Raw genomic sequence first — 24485 nt, 5'->3', positions numbered from 1 at the left:
GACATCAGAACTCCTTGCAAGTAAACCCTCTCTCTGAATAGAGGAGATATGCTTTCTACACTACAAAATGTTCAAAACTATTTATCAATCCAATACCAACACTAACTCCATATGCACCAGCAATCTACATATCATTGACAATGATTATGACAAACGAAAAAGGACAACACAGAGTATGGGGTCTGATACCGACGCTAGTTGAGGGTTGCTCTCCCAATTCCATACTGCTTGGAGAATTGCCACAACAAGGGGTGCCCGTCCTGCCAACTATCTTCGTTTCACAGAACCAAGTGGGACCAGCCAATGAGGCCTCGCCTAAACACCAATAGAGGGCTCGGCTGATCGCTTAGATTGTGATGTGTCAAGATAAACTTGCAGGGCCTCTTTGCAGAGGTCAATGAGGTAGGAGTCCACTTCAAGCTTGCTGCTACGTCAACTCAACTCAACTCAACAAAGCCTTTGTCCCAAACTAGTTGGGGTCGGCTAATGAATCCTTTAAAAAAATTTCATGATCGCCCCCTGCACCTGTGGACCCCGATCCGAGATAGGCGGCGAGGGAACGGGTCCCTAACACCCTCTGGATCATCCACGTGTGAAGGAGAGCTCTACCAGGGAACTCTCGAAACGGATGCCACCCTCATAGCATAGCACGAGTGGCGATGTAAAAAGAAAGAGATATGTCTTGATCCGGAACCGAGGTTCGAAACCGAGACATACCTAAAATAAACTCAGAGTCGCCATCCATGGATATACCATGGAACCCTAAAATCAAATCCTCTGTGCAATGGATAACCAGAAATATATATGGGTTCGTGCCTGGTTACGAATGAGGAAGGTCTGAGAGCACCCCCAATTCGTCTGAGTGCAAGCACTTGGTCTCTTATGCCATTTATTATTAACTCCAAAGAAGTTTGGGTAAAAATCATGTGAAATGGGAACAATCCTCAGGAGTCGTCTACCTAAGCATGCATTTCCTGAGGATAAAGATAATAAGCACACATAAAATAAAATGAAAGATGTGTCACCTAAGCATAGCTAGGTTATGAGTGACATGCCTGATGGGTGTCTAAGTTCTGATGTGCAAACACATGCAAGTTATAGCTAAAAAGTATATGATCAGTACTAGAAAGTAAGAAAACACATCAAAACATACAATAATTAAACAAAATCCTAAGACTCTAAATTATTAGCCCGAGTGCTCGGATGGTCTGGTATTCATCCAAAGAAGCCTACGTATCCCCGCCTCCACGAGAATCAAGGCAACGTAGTTCTTCGCGCCTATTCTAAGCTAGGATGCCTAAGACACCTAGACCTCTATCCTAGACTCGATCTAAAAGACCGGACTAGTTATTAAAGTTTCTTGTACGATTATTTAAATTCCAGTGAATTGTGAATTTTAGGACACCCTATATGCCCTAACTAAATGTAGATTAGCCCTAAGCTAATGCAGGTGGTTCCTACAACCTATGTGTAACTAGGCTGTATTTCCTAAGGAAAACCATGGGATCACTAACGCATCTTAGACCTAGTCATCAGTCGGCGATGTGAATCGCCAACTGACCGGACGGAGGCGCTCCTAGCTAGGACAAACTCCTAACTCTAATACAAACACACAACAAGCACACAACAAATCAAAGACAAACCCTAACTCTAAAACCCTCTATCTAAGACGAAGTCCTAACTCTAGAGGAAGATCTTGTTGAAAACAAGGTTTTGAAGGTTTTTGAAGAATGTTTTTAAAATATTATTTACAAAAAAAAATTTGGCTGGACTTGGGATGTAAATCCCAAGCTGCACTACGTACCTCGGAAGAGGATCAAGCCAACGTAGTTCGAAACGAACTCTCTAACTACTAATTCTAAAACACTCAACACTTTAGGCTTTTTAAGGTTTTTCAGATGTTTTTCATATTTTTAAAGTTTTTCAGAAGTTTTTGAAGTAAAGAGTTTTCACCCTTTTGGTCAAAGACCTAAGGGAAAATACAAAGCAAAACCTTAGGGCCAAACCCTAGGGCAAATAGGGGAAACCCCTAAACAAGGCAAACTAAGCTATTGATGACAACAAAAAGATCTACGACCTCAAAAGGCAAAGCTATAATGAGACTGGGCTAGTCTCCAAAGAAGAAGGAATGACAACAAGACTAAGGAGAAACTCCTTACTAACAGTATCAAAGAAGACAAATGAGCCACAGACTCTCTAATACTACAACTTAGAGGAGAAATGAGTCAAAGACTCCCAAATAACGCCAACGGAAGAACCAATGAGTCAAAGACTCCCTAGTAATACCACAAAAGAACGAATGAGTCAAAGACTCTCTAATAATACCAACTAAGAAAATGAAGTGAGTCAAAGACTCTCTAAAAGAAATGGAAATATGAGTCAAAGACTCCAATAATACCAACTAAAGGATAAATGAATCAAAGACTCTCTAAAAGAGAAAGAAACACGAGTCAAAGACTCCACTAACACCGACTAAAAGATAGATGAGTCAAAGACTCTCTAAAAGAGAAGGAAATATGAGTCAAAGACTCCACTAACACCAACTAAAGGATAGATGAATCAAAGACTCTCTAAAAGAAAAGGAAACACGAGTCAAAGACTCCACTAACACCAACTAAAGGATAGATGAGTCAAAGACTCTCTAGAAAAAACCAATAAGAGAAAGATTGAGTCAGAACTCTTTAATAACACCACCGAAAAGGCAAATGAGTCAAAGACTCTCCTATAACACCACCTAAAAGGCAAATGAGTCAAAGACTCTCCTATAACACCACCTAAAAGGCGAATGAGTCAAAGACTCTCTAATCAAGGCTGACTCCTATGCGAATGGACTATCGACTAAAGAGAAGCTTACAAGCAAAAGGAATAAGAGACCTTGTGCATATTTGGCAAAGGTAAAACACCCAGCCGGGCCGGACAGCTACCTAGCCCTAGGGTGCAACAAATGTGCAACCCAATACCCATAAGGGTAGAGGTATGAAGCCAAGCCGAGTAGGGTGTTATCCTAAAACCAAACGAAGCACAAAGAGGAGAACTAGCGAGAGAATGAGACCGGGCGGGTCTCCCAAACACACACAAAGATGGGCTCTAAGCAACCTTATCAATGCCCTTGCAAGGGGGAAGCAAGGCTAAGACAACTAATTGACCAAATTGGTCTCTAATTAACAGAGGCACAAATTGAGGTGTAACCTCAGAGAGGATTCTACAAATGAGGCCAAGCAATGCCTTCTAAAGGTACACCATTTATCAAAATCAAAGCAACCTCCCTGAGGTTAAGCTAAAAAAAGAGGCTTGCCTCCAAAGGAGGATTGCCTAACGAGACAGAGTATGTCTCCTAGTACAGGTTCTAGTATCTAAAGAAATCTAACAGAAATCTAAAAGACTGTGCTAGTCTATCCAAAGAGAGAGGAAAATGCTACTAGATAATCGCAAATTCCATTCCATTCTTATAAAAATAAATCAAGTGTGAAGCAAAGAAGAATTTTCAATTAAAAAAATACACAACCTATAGCAATCATAAAATGATAAACAACATTAATTAGTCCAGACCAGCCGCTGGATAGCCTAATAAAGCAAAAAAACAATATCAAACACTTCTATGTCCAACCACAAACACCACCTCAATATGAGGATGAAATCAGATGATGCTAAAGTAATCATCTGATATCATAATACACATGATAATATTTCTAATCCCGCCTTGAGATCAGACAGTACTCATGTCGATAATATCGAATAGAGTAGTCATCTGATCTCCTTCTTCCCTAAACAATTTAAAATAGAAAGGAATGAGTATAATAAGCTTTGAGATAATCTCACCTGAACACCATTTATTACCGTCTTCAAACCCTAACTCAAAGCTTAGTACAAGAGAAGAATATTAAAAAATTTAACAGATTATACAAATGCATGCAATGCTATTTCTGATTTTTATAAATTTTGGTGCATAACAGGGGGCATCAACTTGTGCAGATTCAAGTGCAAAAAAATGGTGAGCCACAAAACACAAAGATGGGCTCCAAGTAACCTTATCATTGCCGAGAGAAAGGTTTTTTTTTTTTTTTTTTAAAAAAAAAATAGTTAAAAGAAATCCAAAAAGTTGGGTAGGCCTACTAAACAAAAGAGGAGAGCGCTACTTGGATTGAGCGAGTCCCCTAAAGATGGGCTTGGGCTATCGCCTTCATCGCCCTTTCAAGAGAAAGGGTCATCTAAGATTTAAAGGTACCTGAAAGGAGAAGAAGAGAGAAGAGGGTACTACCACAACCAGGTAAGTCCCTCTAATGATGGGCTTGGGTTAACGCCTTCATTGCCCTAACCCACGAGAATAGATTCCTGAACTTATAATTTCAAGCTTCGAAACATGAGAGTACTGAAGAGGAAGACAATAATAAAATCAAAGAGTTACCATATTGAAATTATCATTTCAAAATTTTCACAATTAACTGTTAAGTTCATGAGAGTGAATAAGAACTATCTATACCCCTCTCACCAAAGAGCCTCTTGTTAAACATCATTTTCCTAATCACATTCCCACTATATTGCCTAACCATAGCCTCTACATTGCTAATTGCACGGCCTTGGTATAGCTACATTGGTTATAAATGTACCAAACATCTACACACCCAATTCCATTATGAAAATGAAGCATTTTTATATGATATAAGATTTCATGCAACCAAATTTGCAGAACAAGAGAAGCATCATCAAATTAATTGGCCATCTTAAGACTACTACTCACGGATTATCCAGGTGACAACAAGGTGTGAAAATCAATCTACAAACATTTGAATATTATGTAATCAATTTAGAGGGAACAACAAATCAATTCGTAACTCAATGCCCTACCGACTTCATTTCTGCTAACCAAGTATCAAAACAAGAAGCAACTTGCAAGAATTAAGAAGCCCTATCTACATTTGCAAACTGAATGCACTCCAACTAAAACAAATAAAGATTCAATCAGCTTTTAATCTCAAGATGTCCAAATTTAAATCAAAGCTTCAGTCAAAACTACTAATTATGATAATAGCTTGAAATTCAAGGCTTAGGCAAATTATAATGAAATCCGATCATTCAATCAACACCATTCAAAGAAGAGCATTAAAACAGGAATCAACAGTTGATCACAGCTCTAGAATTAGGAATGGATAGGAGTATTACCTGTGTAACTGATGAAAAGAGGGTTCAAAGATGCAAAATACTTTCTCATTGTTGTAAGCGACGATCGGATCCGGCTATGCGTGGCCGGAGATGATGACCGGCTTAGGGTTTGTAAGAAAACAAAAAAAATCACAGATCCAAGGGTTTCAAAGTTGAAGAAGGTGAAATGCATTAGGCAATGAAGATTTATAGCAAGGAGGAAGCCTGTCGGAGATTTGCCAAAGCTCCAATTTGCCGGCCGGAAAAGAAATAATGACCGCAGAAGATAAAGAGATTAGCTAGGGTTTCGCTCGGTTTCTCTCTCTCACTCACCCTCTGATTTGTGACGAAAATGAAAACCCCCCTTTCTTTCAATCTCTTCATCTCTTTGATTTTATTTTTTTTATTTCTCTCTTGCTCTCGATCTGCTTTTCTTTCTCTTTCCTCAGATCAGAGATCTCAGATCTCGGATCTGAGATTTCTTTGCTGGCCGGAGCTCCGGGGAGTGAGATCGGAGAAGAACATCCCCTAATCTCTCTTCCTCCCTCACGAGAAAAATCTCAGATCCTCTTTCTCCTCCTTTGATTTCTTCTATTTCCTTCTTCTTGCTCTGTGCTGCTTGGATAACGAGAGGTGTGCGGTTGAATCTCGAGACAATTGCCGATTTCCGGTAGGAAACCCGCCGGAGAAGATGACCGGCCGGATCTCCTTCTCCCTCTCAATCTCTGTGTTTGGGCGAAGATGAGAAGACCTTCCCCCCCTCGTTTTCCTTTTCTTGCTGCCTTTATACCCAAAATCAGTTATTGATATCGGCACTCCCAAATTAATGGGCGCACAAATTTGATGGGCGCACGAATTTGGCCAAAGCTCAAACGAGCTAATTCACCCCCCTTCCATACAAAAATGATACCTATATTTCCTTTTCAATGAACAGCTCTCACCCGGTACAGATAAATCACCCCCCTTGATCTCATCCTACATTAAGCTCGCTTACCAGGCGAACTACAACGGATTTAGACAAAACCTTACAAGGACTTACTTGGGACCCTAAACTATACTATGGATGATTTTACGGCTCTGAGACCATGGTTCACTAGAGTTGCAACCTAAACTAAGTAAAGGGGGTTGGTCAAAATGGGGTGTCTACAACACCCATCCAGTAGAGTGCGAGGACCTTTGCCTATTTTCCACCACACCAGGGCGCCGATGTGGAGCGTCACTAAGGGAGTGACGGCCCAGGACTCGCCTCCTCACCCCCACACCCGCCCATGAAGGTGCAAGAACCCTTGCTCATTTAACACTACATCCGGGCACCAATGCAGCGCGTCGCTAAGAGGGAGGAGGCTGCTACTTGTTGAAGTATAAATGGGTAGCGTTGAGATCTCCGACGATGTCAGGGAGCCGTTGGTGGGCCTTATTTCAAATTTTGAATTAGAGACTGCTTATCCTGAGAATGCAGAACTTGAATAGGCTAATATGTCAGAGAGTAGGGTAGCGGTCTTGAAAGGCCCGGAGATCAGGGATGGAGGGAAGCGGGCCCACAAAGTCTCAAAAACAATGCTTTGGGGCAAAAAAAGAAAACCGGGTAAGAAGATTCTTGAGGACAACTGTAATCTTACTTTGGCCCATGAAAGGAACTCTTTAAAAATAAAATCTCGACGCCTCAACAAGAGTAGAAGTCTGTTCGAGAAGGGTCTACGGAAGAAAAAAGGGGTATTTCTTTTGGAAAATCTTAAAAAAAAAAAAAGCACGTGTCCTAGCAGCTCGAGGGGGATTATCTGCTTTGAACAGAAAGCTTAAAGGTTCCCTTCTAAGAAAGAGGCTTAGAAAATCGGTCTCCAGATTTCCTTTGCTGATTTATTCTCCTCCAATTGTTCGAAAGAATTTACCTCGGAGTCCTGGAAGCTCCTTCTCTTTCCAGGAAGGTGACCTTGATCTCTTGAAGGAAACCCCTTTTAATGAAAAGCTAGCTCGAAAGGTTTCGCCAACTACATCAGAAATCCTCTTAAGCCCTCTTAAGAAGCAATGGGTGCAGAGGAAGAGCGAGGCAAGTTGCTCTTCTCCGATTGCCTCCTCGCAATCTAACAGTGAAACGGACCTTCATGTGCCCCTTCTGGAACTTCCCATGTTCAGCAAGATTTTAGAAAAAGAAAGGTGGACCCGAAGGAGACTGTGGGAGGAGGAGAAGCAGTTAGTTATCTCAGATTTGGAGGAGAGGAAAGCATCTTTGGACAAGAATGATCTTGACTTTCAAGGACCGCTAGCTCCGGATATTGGACCCACCGTCAAAGAGGTGAGATGACCTAATGGGGATATCCAAGGAAAAAGCAGACGCCCTAGTGACATATTAATATCTCCTGCGCCTCAAGAGCCGGAACAGTTTAGTAATTTTCTAAGAATAGGGGATGTCCTCGGAATTGCTTACGATGAAAATTTGGATAAAACTAAAGAAATGTATCATGCCATACGGGAAAGGGATGCCAAGGAAAGGGAAGAAAGATTAGAAGAGGATGGTCTTGACCATAAGGACCAATGGTAAGGGGTCTTAAGTAAAAAATTGGCTCCATTTTGACATAAGCTTCTTGGTTAAGGCATATTACAAATCATTTATGAACCCATTCATTGGCCAAGAGGGGGAAAATAGTTATCCTTGTTTAAGGACAGCAGGCATTCTTGGGGTGAGGGTATGGTGGGTTTTTTTTAGAGTCTTTTTAGGGGTATATGTGATTCGGAAGTGGAATTCTTCTATTAGTACTAAAATTTGCGAGTTCCAAACTCAGATACATGGCTAATTTTAGTCTGAAGAGGAAGAATGAAGTGGAATTTTAGGGATAGCATTTCTTGTTACACTTTAGTCTATCAGCAAAATGTTTGCATTTATCTTTTCGGCAGTGGTTAATCGCCTTTAGTTATAGCCTGAGGGAGCTGTTCCTTTGCTTATGCGTTTCCGTAGATCTGCTCTACTTTTACAAGCATGTAAGACAGGAGGCAGTGCTGGAAAAGTATATTCCAAACTTTTTAGGCTCAGCTGAAGGGTCATCAGGTCTGCGTGAGAGGTAGCCAACATGTTTACAGTATCGAAAAGTATGGGGATAGCTAAAAGAAAACATGATGAAGTCTGAGCACGATTGTCTTTGCTTCAATGTATTCATACGGAGCTGGTTTCCACTGTTTTGGGTTCGAGAATGCCCGTTCCAATCTTCCTTAATATTTTGTATTGTAGAATGGTACTCCTGGTTCCGCCTCCCTTCTCTATTAATGGATTCTATGTCGCTTTTCAAAAAAATTAAATAACACCAACTCTAATAGCGTAAGCTTTTGGAGTAATTGGTTGTTTCACATGGTATAGAGCTACTGCTTCACTGCAGGTCCTAAGTTCTAAACCCAACAACTCCTTGATATTAAAAATCCATGTATATAGTCAACCCAAAAAGATGAACCACATGTGCCACGTGTACAGCCAACCCAAAAAACAAAAAAGAGGGACCACGTGTGTAAGAATTGAGTTCAGGGATCACATGTTATTTCTCTATAATCTCATGTGTTTGTTGCTCATAGTGGAAGATGATTTTCTCCTATGGCTATAGACAATTTTGCAAACCATATCGTTCAAAGAAAAAAAAATTTGTTAAACCACATAGAACACTCATTATTCTTGCGCTTGTTCTTTATTTACTATTTCAAACGTGTATGCGTCATGTAGATAGTGTTAGGCTCGACAGATTATATATTTTAGAATAGGGATTTGCTAGGGACTATCGCAGAAGGCATTTCGCAGGCAGGCTGTTGCATGAGAGAGCAGCCACAAAGGCTCAGATTTTGTCTTATTCATTTAATTCATCTGAGGTGGCTGCTCTCTCATGCAACAGTCCACCCGAGAAATGCCTTATGCGATAGTCCCTAGCAAATCCCTCTAGAATATAGACGGTTCAGAGCATGAAAGTGCAATGAACCACCTAGATGTACCCAAGACCACCTTTACAGCAATAACGAAATGTCATTTGTTTTATTTTAAATTTTTTGTGTTTAAGTTATTTCAATATCAGCCATGAAAGCTCTACTAATTCAAGTGCATTATGTCGAAAAACAAAACAAACAAACTAGCAACTGAAGAATGTGTGGTCAGAACTCATTAGTGGATGCGTTACACAGTGAATACACATCTCCTTAGCGCAAATGCTAAAAGATTCAAGGTTGTTTTATACAAAAAAAGTCCAAAACCGGGAGGATGGGCCTACCAATCTTCTTCAGTCCCTTTATATAACCACCAGAGAACCCACTAGCTCTCTCTTGTATTGGGTGTCACTGAAAAGCTCTCCTCTCTTTGACAAGTGACAACCAGCTTCAAGAAATCCCAAAACCGGAATGATTTTGTGAAAGAATTCAAAAGGAAATTAAAACCGTCTCTATTCATACATTGCTGCCAACAAAAAAAATTACCTATCTCCTTCACTCCCTTTATGTAACCACCAGAGAAACCCAGTAGTTTTCTCCTGTATTGGCCGTTACTGAAAAGCTCTCATCGCTGTGCCAACCATCTTCACGAAATCCATGCACTCAGTAGAATCTTATGAGAAAACCTTCAAGCCCTTACTCATTAACCATGTCCACAACATCAGCATTAGAACAAAAACAAAGAGAAGCCTCTCAAAATGACCACCACCCTCCTCCTCTTAACCACACTCCCCGTCACTTTTTTGTGGCTCACTGTAGACAAAATCCTCTTACATTTCGGCCATCAGAAAGACATCTCAATGGTTGCAAAAAACCATTTAACATATCTTCTCCCAGAGTTAGTAGCCACTTCATTTCTTTGTCCTCTCAAAGCCTACTTGAGTTCTAAAAGCATAACAGTTCTTATGATGTTTAGCTCAGCTCTGGCTCTTGCCTTTCATGCGCCCATCAACATCTTTCTCTCCAAGGCCTTGAGGTAGTTGCTATAGCTGTTTGGGTAACAGATTTCACTGTCGTAATTCTATTGGCTTTGTACTTATTGGCTAAGGAAAGGCATAACTTGAGGAGCTGGGGAGAGGCAGTATGGTGGGAACAACAGCTGGGTGACTGGACCTGGTTACTCCAGCTATGCGAACCGTGTTGCTTGACCACATTCCTAGAGTGGTGGTGCTATGAAATCTTGGTCTTGTTGACTGGGCATTTAACAGATGCTAGAAGGGCGGTGGTGGTACTAGCGGTGGTGCTAAACTTCGACTACTTGCTATACACCATCAGGCTCTCATTGGCCACATGTGTGTCCACACGTGTGTCAAATGAGCACGGTGCCAACAAGGTTCATGCTGCGGGCAGGTCTGCCTATGTGTCATTGGCCATAAGTATTGTCATGGGTTGCATAGGCAGCTCGGTTATGATATAGGCACGAGGGGCTTGGGGGTCTTTGTATAGCCACGACGATGGGGTCATGAGAGGGGTGAAGAAGATGATGTTGTTAATGGCTTTGGTGGAGGTGGTTAACTTCCCTTTGGAAGTTTGCGGGGGAATAGTTCTGGGGGCAGCTAGGCCATGGCTGGCAATGTATGCTAACCTAGGTGGGTTCTACTTGTTTGCCTTGCCTTTGGGTGTAGTTTTGGCTTTCAGGGTGGGGCTTGGTCTTGCTGGGATGTTGCTGGGTTTCTTGGTTGGGATGATGACTTGTGCTGTTATTCTGATAGTGTTGGTTTTGAGGATTGATTGGGTTGAGGAAGGTGGCAAGGCACAAAAGCTTGTTTGTGTCGAGCAAGAAGGTGATGATGGGAGTGGAGATGTTGTTCTTTCGCTCTAGAAATTGTGGCTTAGCACAAAAGACAACGAACAATTGATTTGAGTTTATAATGATAACATTCTATGTATTCTCTCTCTTTTTCCTTTTTATAAAGTTTTCTCATATGAATCTTGGAAAGAATTAAAGATGAAAGGAAACATATTAAAAAAATGATGTCAAAGTATTCTAGTACAGAAGATTAAGCATAAACATCAGAACTCCTTTGCAAGTAAACCTTCTCTCTGAATAGAGGAGCCATGCTTTTCTACACTACAAAATGTTTAAAACTATTTACCAATCTAATGCCAACAATAACTCTTCAGACATTAGCAATCTACACATCCATTTTGACTAAAGGAAAAAGGACGACACAAAATGGATCTGCAACACAAGAGAAATATCATACACCCCAAAGTATGGCGTATGATTTAGCTACTATTCAACAGGATGGAACCAAAATAGGACCCAACAACAAGCTAAGCATGTCGTTGAGGGCCACCTGAACTTCACTTGATCCATGCTCACAACTTATCAAGCCTGCCAAGAGGAGGAAGAACTGATACAAGTTCTTTTGAAATGAGGCCTGCTCTCCTAATCCGCATAATGCTTGGAGGTCAGTGAAGTAAGACTCCACATCAACCTCGCCATTACTGAGAGGTCTGTCCAGTATAAGATTATGTAACACAAGGGCAACTCTGGTAGAATCATTATCGAAACTTAGCAATGGAGGATCCCACAAAAGGGTAATCGAGCCTTAGCTCTTGAAGCTTCGACCGTAGATGACTATCACTGTTTAGCTGGTGTGCGTGGGTTGCCCCAGCATGCAGAACATCAAAGAGCACTATTGTGTTCTTTCCCGAAAAAAAAATCTCTTTCCAACTTGGAAAGCCGTTTCTAGCGCAAGCAAACAAAAGAAAGTGATAAAAACTTGAAAAGGGTTTTGTTTTCTACCACTTTCTTGCCATCCAAACAGATCCTAAGGCTACCCATCTATACTACATATAATGGGAGAAAAACATGGGTGGCCCAGAGATTAATTAAAACTTTATAAATGTAAAGTTCTTTTATTATAATTATTAAATTTTTTTTTGGTCTGCATATTTTTTAATAATGCAAACCCCTGTTAAATACCTTACAAATTCTTTGTATCTATTAATAACCATATACTTTTTAAGCTCTGGCTCTAGTTTTACCTCATGAAAAAATTAATAATGATTAAGAAAATAATAATAAATCAGTGCTGCATTCTGATAATCTGCAAACTACATTTCAATTCAGTTACTTTGGGAGTCATTCAAGGATGAGGTCTGATATTTGCACTCTGTTGTTTCGATATTCAAACCCCTGTTTTCTTTTAACTTCTTCTATTGGCTCTTGAGTATTGGTTGGTAATTTTTACATTCAATGGGAGAAACTTGGAAGGAGATGGGTCCAAAAAACAAACAAGGGGTTACTAATATCAGTTTTTCAAGTTTGCTAGTATATTTCTTTTTTCAGCCTCCAACACCATGTGTTCCTTACTTATATACGTCAATGATGATCACATGTACACATCTGTGATTTGCTTCTTAAAGCGAGATATATATAATAAACGAATTACACTAATCACTTCTCATAATATGTGATTTTCGAGGGCCGAAAGGACCTTCTGATTCTCGACCTTATCACTAGTAGATAGCGGAATGAGAGCAATGAGCAATAAGACTCAAATATTTCAAACCTTGAACGTTTTGCTGATTTTATAATTTTCCAAAGAGAATGAATGGCATCTTACTCCATAGAATTTAAAGGCATACGATTAAGATGCTGCACTAATTCAAGGAAGACAGTCTGGGAATTTTTAAAATCTTTCAAAGCTTTGTCTGAAACTGTTTTTTATGCCAAAAATTGAAGTACTGACTTCCGAGTTCCGATTAACTTCTCACAGTTTCTTTTCCCTGAAAAAATTAAACAAATACACAAAAACCCGAATATTCTTGTTGCAAGATGATTTGAAACTATGAATTTCTGATCAGCTGAAAAAGCAAAAAGTGGAATGCCTCACCAGAAGTAGCATAAAGTCAATACAGTTTAGTGTCAAGCTTAATGAGCAGTTTATTCTTCTCAAGAGTTGGAGATCATTGCCAATATAAACAGACACAGCTCAAGTGTTCTAAATCCAGGACTGGAAAGTCTGGAACCAATCTTCTGAACTTTGTTATGTTGATTTACATATGAGCTCCACATTGGAAAAAGATAACAGAAGTTTTCTCATCACATATCAACTGGTGGAATTATTCTTAAAATTCCATACATGTGGTGGGTGAACATAATAAGAAAAACTAAAAAAATAACAACAATAATGATAACAATAATAAAAATAACAGAAGTAATAATAATGAAAATTGTAGTTGTAGTTGCTGTAAAATAATGATAATAATAATGAAAATTATTGTTGTAGTTGCTGTAAAGCTTATAAATCTTCACCAATGGAAACAGAGAGGACAAGGAGAAGAAAGAAGAGAAACAGAAGAGAAAGAACAGAAGGAAAGAAGGAAAGAAAGGGAGAAGGAAATTTCTTGGGTATTAATCATTTTTATTTTTTTTTGTGAATGGCAAAGTATCATATATAGAAAGAGGAGAATATACAAGGCCGGCTGAGAAGGTCAGAAAAAAGAAAGGAGCGAATAAAATACAATGAAACTATTTAAACGAGATGCTTAAGGGGGAAGAAAGTCAAAGAGCTCGATCTCCTGCCTCGCTACTCAATCCCTAGCAAGCCTATCCGCCTCAAAGTTAGCGGAACTTTTGACATCCTGAAAAACTATCTCTGAGCTACCAATGTGATCCCTAGACTCGTCGATCCAACAAGCAAATATCCAGGGGTAAGACTTGCTTGGGTGTTAATCTTCCACGCCACAAATTGTTGTATAGATAAGATTCAATTCCAAAGTATTACAAGAATGGCCTTAGTGATGGATCCTATCAACTAAACATAAATCATGTCATTCTAATGAACCAAGTGCACTTAGAAGTATGGAGGGCCTATTTAACTTCAAAATCTTCAACAACAGTAACAACAACAATAATAATATCATTAAGAAGAAGAAGAAGAAGAAGGTGATGATAATAATGATGATGAAGAAGAAGATGATAATGATGAGGAAGAAGAAGTGGGAAGAATTAAAACCCCCATGGAAGGGACAGATCAATTTCTACAAACTTTCTAACATACTATGTGGAGTGATAGGTTTTGAAAAGATTATGCATTTCCTTCATGTAAATTATTACAAGTGTTATAATTACACAAATCAGCATGGATTTTTGGTATCTAAAATCACTTCCATGAATTAGAAATACTACATCATTCTTGTTTAAATAGAGGAGGAAATTTTTTTTGGTAGATACGCTGGATTGAACATCCGACCTCAAGGTTGAATTTAACCCAAAATACCAAAAAAACTCTGTACAAATATGGGAACAATGGTAATTGCCATGCCATTGTTTCCAAGACGACGAGACACAAACACATATATGAGAGAGAGCGATTTGTATAAAATGAAAAGGGAGCACCCGAGAAGGGGCAACCCAGAGAACAAAAACAAGAAAGATACAGGAAAGAAGGAGAAAAAACAATACACTTGAGGTTTTGGTTTCGGCCCGTGTTTCGCTTTCAGTAGAAATGGAAACAGAAACATTTTGTTCGTTTCATGTTGATTTCAATGGAAATTTAAAACCATGTTCCTCTCCAACCTTCTATGTTCCCATAATGTTTGTGAGCAGAATACACTTTCATCCCTCTCACCTATCCCCAACCACCACCTCACAGGTTACACACCAAATTCTCACGTAAAAGTTTGAAGATAAAGACTTTCTTCCAGGAATTTTATCTTGATCATGAAACCATGCGCACTGATGAGCAGCTATAGCGTGCTTATGCATGTACAAGTATATAAAAAGAAGAAAAAATTAATATTCCACAATCCATAGGGAATACTTGATAGCCAAAAGAAAAAAAAACAAGAACAACAACTAATCAACACCTTTTAGGAAGAAAAAGAAATGACGATAGACTGACATCTTCATATGGAGTGGCAGTGGCAGATAGGTCCTTCAAAGAAACACCAAATTCTATTCTTCCTGATAAGAAAAGTCCTACCGCAGCAAGAGTAGAGGCCGCTGCAATCCGCCTATTGATGCTTTTATTTGGAAATAAATTCAACATTTTTGGAAGCAGTATTAGCTTCACTTGGGTTGTCTTTGGCCACACTAGGCTCAATAAGTGGCTCTTCCTGAGGTACCCATGTATAAGCAATCAGACAAGGGGGCACATCAGATAGCAATGAATATAAGCATAGTATCAATGAGAAGAATAACCACGTACTTCTTCCAGAGGTACCCATATATACGCAATCAGACAAGGGGCCACATCAGATAGCAATGAATATAAGCATAGTATCAATGTGAAGAATAACCACCTACTTTCATAAGAATACCAATGGCAGTAATTTATATATTACTCAAAACAAGAAGAATGCAGTGATCCATAGAAAGTTGAAGCACATCATAGAAACAAAAAGAAGAATACGCCATCCATGACTACGAACAGATTAACCATTACTAGGTACCACACATGTGAAACAATCAATTAGTCCAAAAGCTTAAGCTGTTAGAGTTGGTGTTATTTAATCATTTATACTTCAACCGAATACACTATCCATGACTATGAAAACATAAAACACATCGAATAGAGAGCACAAACATTTCCAGAAATCTAACTTCACAAACAACAGAAATATTCAACTGAATCGGTAAAACCCCAAAATTCCATGTCTTAAAACAGTCAGGACAGGCTAAATTGGTGATTTATCAATCAAGACAATAAAATAAGAAATGGGTATTGTTGGATTACAAATTTTCCACCGAGAAGTAGGGTAAATTGATAAGCAGATAATAGGAGTTGAGGGAGAGAGAAATGATAGAAAAGAGGAGAAAAAACTAACCGTTGTGGGAGGATCGATAGGGTTAGGCTATCGATCATGTACGGATTCTGTTCGGTTAGGGGGCCTGTTTGATTTCTGGTTAAGTTTTACACGGAATTAGTTTTAGGCTACCGATGTTGGGACTTGGGGGTTGGGACTACCATGTTTTGATAATTACACTCACTCATCTTGTCTTTTATTACTTAAAGAGCTGTTAAGTTTTACCCGGAATTAGTTTTTGTTACCGATGTTGGCACTACCATGTTTTGATAATTACACTAACTCATCTTGTCTTTTATTAGTTAAAGAGCTGTCAAAGGTTATTACAGTTCCCAAAAAGATCTCAAAAGCCCTAAAAAGAAAAGACAAGCTGAGCTTGTGCAATTATTAAAACATGGTAGTGCCAACATCATCAGTAGCTTAGTTTTACCTTCTGTTTTCTATCCAAGTTTATATATGGGAAGAATTACAGCGGGGGATATACCAATCTCGCAATAGAGAGGAGATCCTCGAGGATCCAATCAGGGGGCATGGGTTCCCCTTCCCCAAATTCTAGTTGAGATCTGCCTAACCCCAAATTACTTACCAAAAAAAATGTTTATATATGGGGAAATGATATCTGCACTCACGTTTTTTATAATGATACTTCTCATCTTGTTTAAACACATATTGGTTTGGCCATCAGTAGCTTACTGGGAATCGTAACAGCCTATGAAAGGTTATCAGGAAAGTTAAAAGTATGAAACAAAGGCAGGAGTGTCATTATCAAAATATTAAACTTTGGACACCATTCCACTATATAATAAAAGTGTTGTTCATGGGGCATTCTTTCATTGCAAGTCCACAAAATGTAATACATTTTAACAGAAAAGGGAGACTGATATCCGCACTACCACATTTTGATAATTGCATAACTCAAATTGTTTTACAAAATTTTAAAAAGGTTTTTACAGCCGTTACAATACTCAATGCTATCAACATCCAATCAAAATATTATAAAACAAAGTGAGCAATGCCATTATAAAATATATGGTAGCACTGATATCAAATTTTTTTTTTTTTTGATGGGTAAGTTGGGGTTAGGCAGGACCCCTACCAGATAACATAGATAATGAAAACAGATTACATCTAGGGAGGCTCAAAAGCCAACAAAGAGGGAATAAGCTCCCATTTACAGCTCAAACACCCAAAATAGGCAAAGTAGACAAGAGGATATCCACAAAATAGGCAAACTACAAGCGAGGGTATAGAGTCCCATTAGAGTCATCTACAATGATGGCCAGCAAATCTACAGGGAGGTCAACCACGGGGATATCCACTCCCTCAATGCAGCAGGTGGGTTTAGAGATAAAATCAGCAGCAGCGTTAGCTTCCCTCCACACATGGGATAACTTCTAGTTAGTCAGACATAAAAGATCATCCCGAATATTAGCAAGAACCGAGATGGCCTTCCAGGGATAGGTCCAATCATCATTGATGACATTCACAGCAGTTAGAGAATCGGATTCAATCAGAGTATAAGTGAGACCCTTTTTCGCTGCAAGTCTAGCCCCCAGAAGGATAGCCTTCATTTCCATGAATTTCTTTAGTAGGTAACCTGACAGAAAAAGATAGCACTGATATCAGTCACCAGAAAAATCGCAAAAATGAATTAATAGTGAAGGTTTGGGGCCCCCATTGGATTCACAGCATTAAGGTGCATTTATTATTTATTTACTTTTACAATTTTCGATTCTATAATAAATCACCCTGATGAGGAGGATCCAATGGGTGCGCCCTTTCGGTTGGTTTTTGCCAGGGCGGCCTTCAGTTTAGCAATCCTCTTAAAGAAATATAAGTTCGTTATCGCCAGCTGCACCCCCACCTTGGACCCAGACACGCTATCTTCTCACTCTTGCAATAGATTATATTTTAAAAAAAAAATGATAGGGAAGCCATCATGGGATGATCCAAACCGTTCATTTGTTAGGCCACAATATAAATAAGTTACCACGAAAATTTTGTTTCCATACATTGATCTAACCCTCCTATCTCTAGAGGGACAGGAAATTTTAGAAAACTCTATAGATTGGAGGGTTAGAATCATCCTATGGAGAGTGTTTACACGGTACCGCCTATTTACGTTGTAGCCCAGAAAATGAACGGTTTGGATCATCCAATGAAGTGGGCCCGCTATACGTTTTCGAAAAAATAACGTGGGGACTTCTTGGGCAGAGAGCATATAAAATATCCAGAAAACATATGTACGTGAATACAGTGCTTAAAGACTAGAGAAATGTTTCCCATAATGAGATATTGAATTAGTGAAAGCTCCCCACAACAACTTGAATTTAGGAGGACATGCGTTTTTCGGAACTACTTTTGGGTTGTGCCACATCTTATCATTGTGACGTGCCAACAGTAATGAATGCGTGTTGATGACATTCCCAAACAATGGATGGGGTTGAAAAGGGAAATATTATCAGCACTTCTGTATTTTGATGAGGGCACTCCTCACTTTATTAAACGTATGGCATGGCCCGCACCACAGGATAATCCAAACCGTTCATTAGATGGGCCAGAGCCTAAAAAGGTTGTGCCCCAAAAATCATTTCCATAGGTTGATCCTAACCCTCCGATCTATAGAGGATTAGGATCAACCCTCAAACATTCAGATTGCAGGGTTAGGATCAACCTATGGAAATGATTTTTGGGGTCCAAACCTTTTAGGCTCTGGCCCATCTAATGGACGGTTTGGATCATCCTGTAGTGCTGGTCATACCATACTTTTAATAAAGTGAGGAGTGCCCACATCAAAATAGAGTAGTGCTGATAACATTTCCCGGTTGAAAATTGTAGTCTTTAAGTATGCAAGTGGAGCGTAACCATAATACCTAGTAGAATTAGGTTACAATACATCAATCCTGGGCAAGTGGTGCATTCAATATCAAATCGCATCGGGCCTGTTTAACACCAGCATTAGAGTATCAAGGGAAAGCTGGATTCTCCATGGATTTCTTGCATGTTTCCGGTTTCCGGTTTCCCCTTCCTAAGCCAGAGATTTTTTATTAATCTTGGATTGAATTGCAGAGAGCCTAACTAGCGTTTATGCATAACACTCAGAAGATAAACATATAAAGATAAGGACTAATTGAAGGAAGAAATAAAGATAAAATCTTCCTGAACGTATAAAGAGTATAAAGGGCCTCCACGTGGCACATGTGACCCCTCTTTTGAGCTCGCCTTTACATGTGGTTTTTTAAATATCAAGGAGTTTTGAACCTAGGAACTTTGCTCTGTTACCATGTGAAACAACCAATTACTTCAAAAGCTTAAGCCATTGGGCGTTCTTTAATCTTTTTATACTTTAACAAAATCTTTGTTCTTTCCCAGCGAGGGGAGAAGTTGGAGGTGAAGATCCATGCAAGACTATTCTAGGATTTAAAAAAAAACTCCCTTATAAAATAGGGTCATTGGAGTTGTTCACCACATGGATAAAAATCCTTCGATAATTAAGCTAGTCCTGGAATTGGAAATCCTGCTTGGATAAATTTATTGTCCGCATTCCACGAACTAAAATACCATATAACCTTGTATCAACATGGAACGAAAATTATGAAGCAAGCAAGGACGAGATACAAGAGACATGGACAATCTCTCGTCTATAATGTCTAATATATTCTCTTCCTCCATGTAAAACACATACATATTCAACCACACATTATCTAGGTGTTAAACTGCGCCTTCATTCAAATAGACCATGTACCCCTTGGATATGACAACATGTGGCACAGCATTTTGGTAATAAACAATCTAAACGCATTTATGGGCCACATATCATTCCTAAATGTTGGTGTAGAATCAGCATTTAGGAATGTCGATACTACACCATTTTCAAATAAACTCAGATTTTGGGCTAGCCAAGCACAAACTCTTCAATAAATTTCTTTTGAAAGCACTCAATTGGACTGACATTGACACTGAGAGCCGAAGGCTAGCTAGAGCCCTGTTCATTGCAAGCCCACTGGGGCAAGTGTGCTGGTCTTGGGGACCTCTAAGGGGGAGCCAATTATTGGGCAACACGTAAGGGTCTCAAGTATCAATATATAGTGGGCCATGATCGACAAATCGCACAGACAGGTTGTTCAAACGAAATCTTCTTAGAGATAAATGTGGACAAGCTGTGCACGTTTAGCAGTGGGCCATTAATGATTACTTCTTAGTTATTACTTTTTGAATGCCTGTGCATTTAATTATTTAAAAATACATTAAGTAATTATTTTTATAATTATAAGTAAATCATTATTTAGCTACTGCTTTTGATTTAATTTTGCAAGCGCCATTACTTGAAAAAGAGATGGAAAGCAAAGGCACTACGAAAGTTGATGTGGATTTATTTTTTTATTATATGGAATTTTTTAACCTAAGATTATTTCTCTCCTGGTAGTTATTTGAAGTTTACCAAATAAACAAGGGGTTCTTACCAAGGTATAGAGGTGATTTTAGAATTATGTATAAAAGAGATAGTTATCATTTCCAAGTTTAGGAGGATCTTGTTACATTACTAATACAAGGTTGAAGGGGTAAAATGGTCATTTCTTGAAGGTCAGCGTTGAGCTCAAATCACCTTCTCAGTGAAATATCATCACCCAATTCGCAAGATGATATTTTCACTCCCCTGCATTACGCATGCTCCCCCTTATAATGTGATTTGACGTGAACAGTGGGCAACTTTAACGCTTTTTGACGTCGAATCACATTATAAGGGGGGCGCATGCGTAATGCAGGGGGTGAAAATATCACCACCCGGAAAACAAGATTCTCAATTCTAAAAATAAAACTCGTGTATACACCCGACCATCCATGTACACACCTGCAGTGTAATCTCAACTCCATGAATTGCCATTGAAGCATTCATCTATGTTATTTTTGCACAATTCTAGATTCATAGGTGGATTCCAACCGTATACAAATTACAGACAAGGGTTTGCACAGTTTAAACAAAACAACCCTCAGAAAATCTCAACCAAAACACTATCTCTCCATCTGATTAATTAAAACCCATACCAAATATTAAAAATAAAAGAGAGAGAGAGAGAGAGAGAGAGAGAGAGAGAAGAAAATGGAATGAAATGGCCGGTCCAGATCTTACCGATCAGAAACAAGAACTCCCTTCTTCCTCTAACCAGTAGTCTGCAAATTGAAGAACCCATTAAAATTCGAGCATTCCAACAAGCGCTTTAGCATTCATCTCCCTCTCAAACCTCCATACATAATTCAAACCCACAAGAAGCTCAGTAATAACGGCCTCCGTTTTCGCCTGGTTCGCGAAATATAAGGTCTGTAGCAGCAAAACATTGGTAGTCCTCGGAACCATGTTATGCTGCTCGAAACTCCGGTCGCTCTGCCATTTAATCATGTTATGCGCGAGTGGTGCTAGCCACTCCAAAATCTTCCACATGGCATCTCTCCACTCTCCGGCGAGCACCGGATCCCCCGCCGAGAACCCCACCCCTCTCAACCTACCACGCAACGCCACCCGTAGACTCGTCGGAAGCATCGCGTAGAGATCATCTCGAGCGTCGATTCCAATTAGTTGTGGTGATCGGATCATTTTTTCCAACACGATGATCAGATTCGCGTAGTGTAATGCTAGAGCCGCCGCTCCCAAGGTAGATGGTGGCGGCTTGAGTAGCTTCGAGTTCGAGTCGAAGAAGCTACATGTCAGATCTTGATTGTGTTTAGAGATCAACGGACCAGATACAAACTTTAAATTTGTGGTGGAGTTCTCGGAGGGGTGGACTGTCGCGGAGACAGAGATGCTGCGAGGGAGAAACGCCGGCGATTCGTGTCCGATTCCGTAGAAGAGTTTGACTCGGGCGAGTACTGTGAAAACTGATTTAGCCAGTAATAATGTGACCACGTCGAAGGTTCTCCTCCATAGAGAGCTCTCCTTTAGGTATTTGACTTCTTGCTTTTGCCAGAAAATCTTCTGTTGTAGATCGTCGATCTTTTTTATGCTCATCGGCGATTCTTGATCCTTGCATTGTAGTAATTTATGCAGACTATGCTCCATTTCTGAAATCTCATCCATCTCTTTGCGAAGAGACGCTGTTGAAGTAACATACCTGACAGACAAAGGTCCAATCAAAACCCGCGATCAAAAGCAAGATAAAACGAAAGAGGAGTAGGAAAATAACAAGACAATTCCCAACAATACCTATTCATCTTCTTGGCCTTGGAATCCATCTCCTTCCAACTCAAAACCCAGTTATGAGTGTCGCGGCCCGAGTTGGCAAATTCCTCAAAGAATTCGTCGAAGCACCGGAGAGCCGAGTCGTCACACCGAGTCGCGAGTCTAGAAACCGATTTTGCGATGAGCCTGAGCGTCTCGGCCATCTCGGCGCAGGCTAGAACGAGGAGGAAGGCGTCGTCGTTGGACACGATTTTCCGAACGCCTTCGAGAGCGATCGCTTCATGGCGGAGTCTATGGACGTTTTTATCGGAGAGCGATTGCCAGAGTTGGAGGAGCTTAGACATGAGGCCGGCAATCTCGAAGGCCAAAACCCCCACGTTCGATTTCTTGCCGTTTTTTGATACGGTTCGGACCGAATCGAGCCCATTCGAGATCGCGGTTTTTACCTTGATTAGCCACGATTCAAGTGCCATAGATGATTTTCTTCTTGTTCTTGAAGACGAAGAAGAAGTGATCTATCTTTTTTGTTTATACTTCTTTATGGATCATGGGTTTTCTTGGGTTTTGGTTATGGAGAAGACAACGATTGAAATAATTGAAGGGGTGGAGTTGCAGAGATAAGATAGAAAAGGAGTTGATTGCTCGTGGGATGTTTAAAGATTAGAGAAGAAATATAGAGAAAGCGATGAAAGAGAGAAAGGCGACGAGAAGAGATTTGTTGGGTACTGATTTTTGTTGAGGGAGAGATACCTGTGTAAACAAATACGCCATTTTGAGTGCACAGACGCGCTTTTGGAGGTTTTGAGGTGACATTTCTCTCTTATCATTGTCCCTCGCTATCCTTTTTCTTTTGTTTTTGTTTGTTAATTGGGAGTTAAGATACTTCTCTCTCTGCTCTTGTATTGTTTTGTTTTGTTTTGGCGTACATTAATAGAAGGAAAGTGATATACTCGCCCCCTTTTCTTCCCGGCCCACCCTCTCTACTGTATCTATGACTATGAGTCTATGAGTCTATGAGTCTATGACTACTTTTTTCGGTTTTTACACTACCACGCTACAAGGGAGCGAATATACCACTTCCCAAATTGAATTACTATTGCGGCAGGCACGTGCGCTCGACGACAAGAATGCGGTGGAAGCGATGCACGTGTGACACGGCAGCTCCCTAAAGCCATGACACTGAAAGGTCACACAACATCTATACACCGAAGCTTGATATAGAGGTCGTATTTCCAGTATTATTTTAAAAAGTACTGTACGGCCCACTACATGGGATGATCCAAACCGTCCATTTGTTGGGACACAACGTAAATAGGTTGTCCTCCAGAAATCATTTCCATAGGATGATCCAAACCCTCCTATCTATAGAGGGACTATACATTATGGAAACTTATATAGAGTGGAGGGCTGTGATCATCCTAGGGAAATTGTTTTTGGGGCATAACCTATCTACGTTCTCGCCCAACAAATGGACGTTTTGGATCATCCTATGGAGTGGGCCGTACAATACTTCTTGGAAAAAAATGACTATACGGCCACACTATAAAAACCCATATACACATTATGCATACATGGTCCACATAGTGTGCCAACCCAACGATCCTAACCATCCAATCAATGATCTTCTATGTGGGCCGTTGCTCGTAAATCATAAATATGCTGACCATCCAATATATACCAGAATTATTTATCCGATTTGGTTAGGAATGTTCTATGAATACAATTTTTAGGTCCCGAGCGGGAATCCATTGGTTTGGTTCACTGATAGAGATGGGTCTCCGAAGTATTGGAAAAACAAATCTGAAGTTAGCAGAAATTCTTTGTTTAAAAATTCAGGCCTGGACTAAATAAGGCGAAGGCAAAAGGAAATCACCTCACAGTCATTTTTTCATTAACTCAGGCAAGTCAAAGAAGTTTTGACTGACTTAGTAGGGTTAAATTCGGACTAGAATGAGAACTCAGCCAAGGGAAAGAGGTGCCGATTTGGGTGAGTTGACGATTGGCTCAGAGATTTTTTTGAATGGTGCAGAAACTTACCACTGATGGGCATCCTCCCACTTACATCTGTCTGGTCATGGTTAGTCAAGCAGGGTCTTTGTAAGCATGATTCAAACACGAATTGGTGATAAGTTGGTGTTGAATTTTGTGTAGCCCACCCAAAGGTGTATAGTGGAAGAGTCTGTGACTTTGTTTTGCAATTTCTCTCTTGAGTTCCATTCACTCCACGCACATGATATCCAAACCTATACCGCATATTAAAACAGTACATTTACCTACTTAGCCTTGTGAACACGGATGAAACAACGAAAGAAATTTAAAATAATTAGAGTATCTATCAAAATGAGGGGTGTAAAATCTAGAACAACTAACAAGACAGATACCATCTAGAAGAATCGGAACGTGTAACGTGTTATGATCAAATAAAACGGGCTGATGGGTTGTAACGGGCCCACTA

General features: G+C 39.8%; 1 protein-coding gene, 1 long non-coding RNA gene and 1 pseudogene across 2 annotated transcripts; 1 reads left to right on the top strand and 2 right to left on the bottom strand.

Annotated features, from left to right (window-relative positions):
* Window positions 1-9655: 9655 nt before the first annotated feature.
* Window positions 9656-10915, top strand: LOC143876343 (protein DETOXIFICATION 56 pseudogene; annotated as a pseudogene).
* Window positions 10916-14791: 3876 nt separating this feature from the next.
* Window positions 14792-16013, bottom strand: LOC143877417 (uncharacterized). Its single transcript, XR_013250617.1, has 2 exons — window positions 15877-16013; window positions 14792-15165 (listed from the first exon to the last, which is right to left on the bottom strand). It is a non-coding gene; the product is annotated as an uncharacterized LOC143877417 (long non-coding RNA).
* A 4702-nt stretch (window positions 16014-20715) lies between these two features.
* Window positions 20716-22914, bottom strand: LOC143876588 (protein PSK SIMULATOR 1). The gene is made up of 2 exons (XM_077378293.1): window positions 22055-22914; window positions 20716-21962 (listed from the first exon to the last, which is right to left on the bottom strand). The coding sequence occupies exons 1-2, from the start codon at window positions 22501-22503 to the stop codon at window positions 21047-21049; spliced, it is 1365 nt and encodes a 454-aa protein (XP_077234408.1). The 5' UTR covers window positions 22504-22914; the 3' UTR covers window positions 20716-21046.
* Window positions 22915-24485: the final 1571 nt, after the last annotated feature.

Source organism: Tasmannia lanceolata, unplaced genomic scaffold (genome assembly GCF_043159265.1).
Source record: "Tasmannia lanceolata isolate RefF3 unplaced genomic scaffold, GAP_Taslan_0.1 ptg000005l, whole genome shotgun sequence".
Lineage (NCBI taxonomy): Eukaryota > Viridiplantae > Streptophyta > Magnoliopsida > Canellales > Winteraceae > Tasmannia > Tasmannia lanceolata.
This window is presented reverse-complemented; position numbering and strand designations above follow the sequence as displayed.

Coding starts and splice junctions, on each gene's coding strand:
- LOC143876588 (XM_077378293.1), bottom strand. CDS start 22,503: ATGGCACTTGAATCGTGGCTAATCAAGGTAAAAACCGCGATCTCGAAT. Junction 21,963..22,054: donor AAGGCCAAGAAGATGAATAG/GTATTGTTGGGA, acceptor TTTGTCTGTCAG/GTATGTTACTTCAACAGCGT.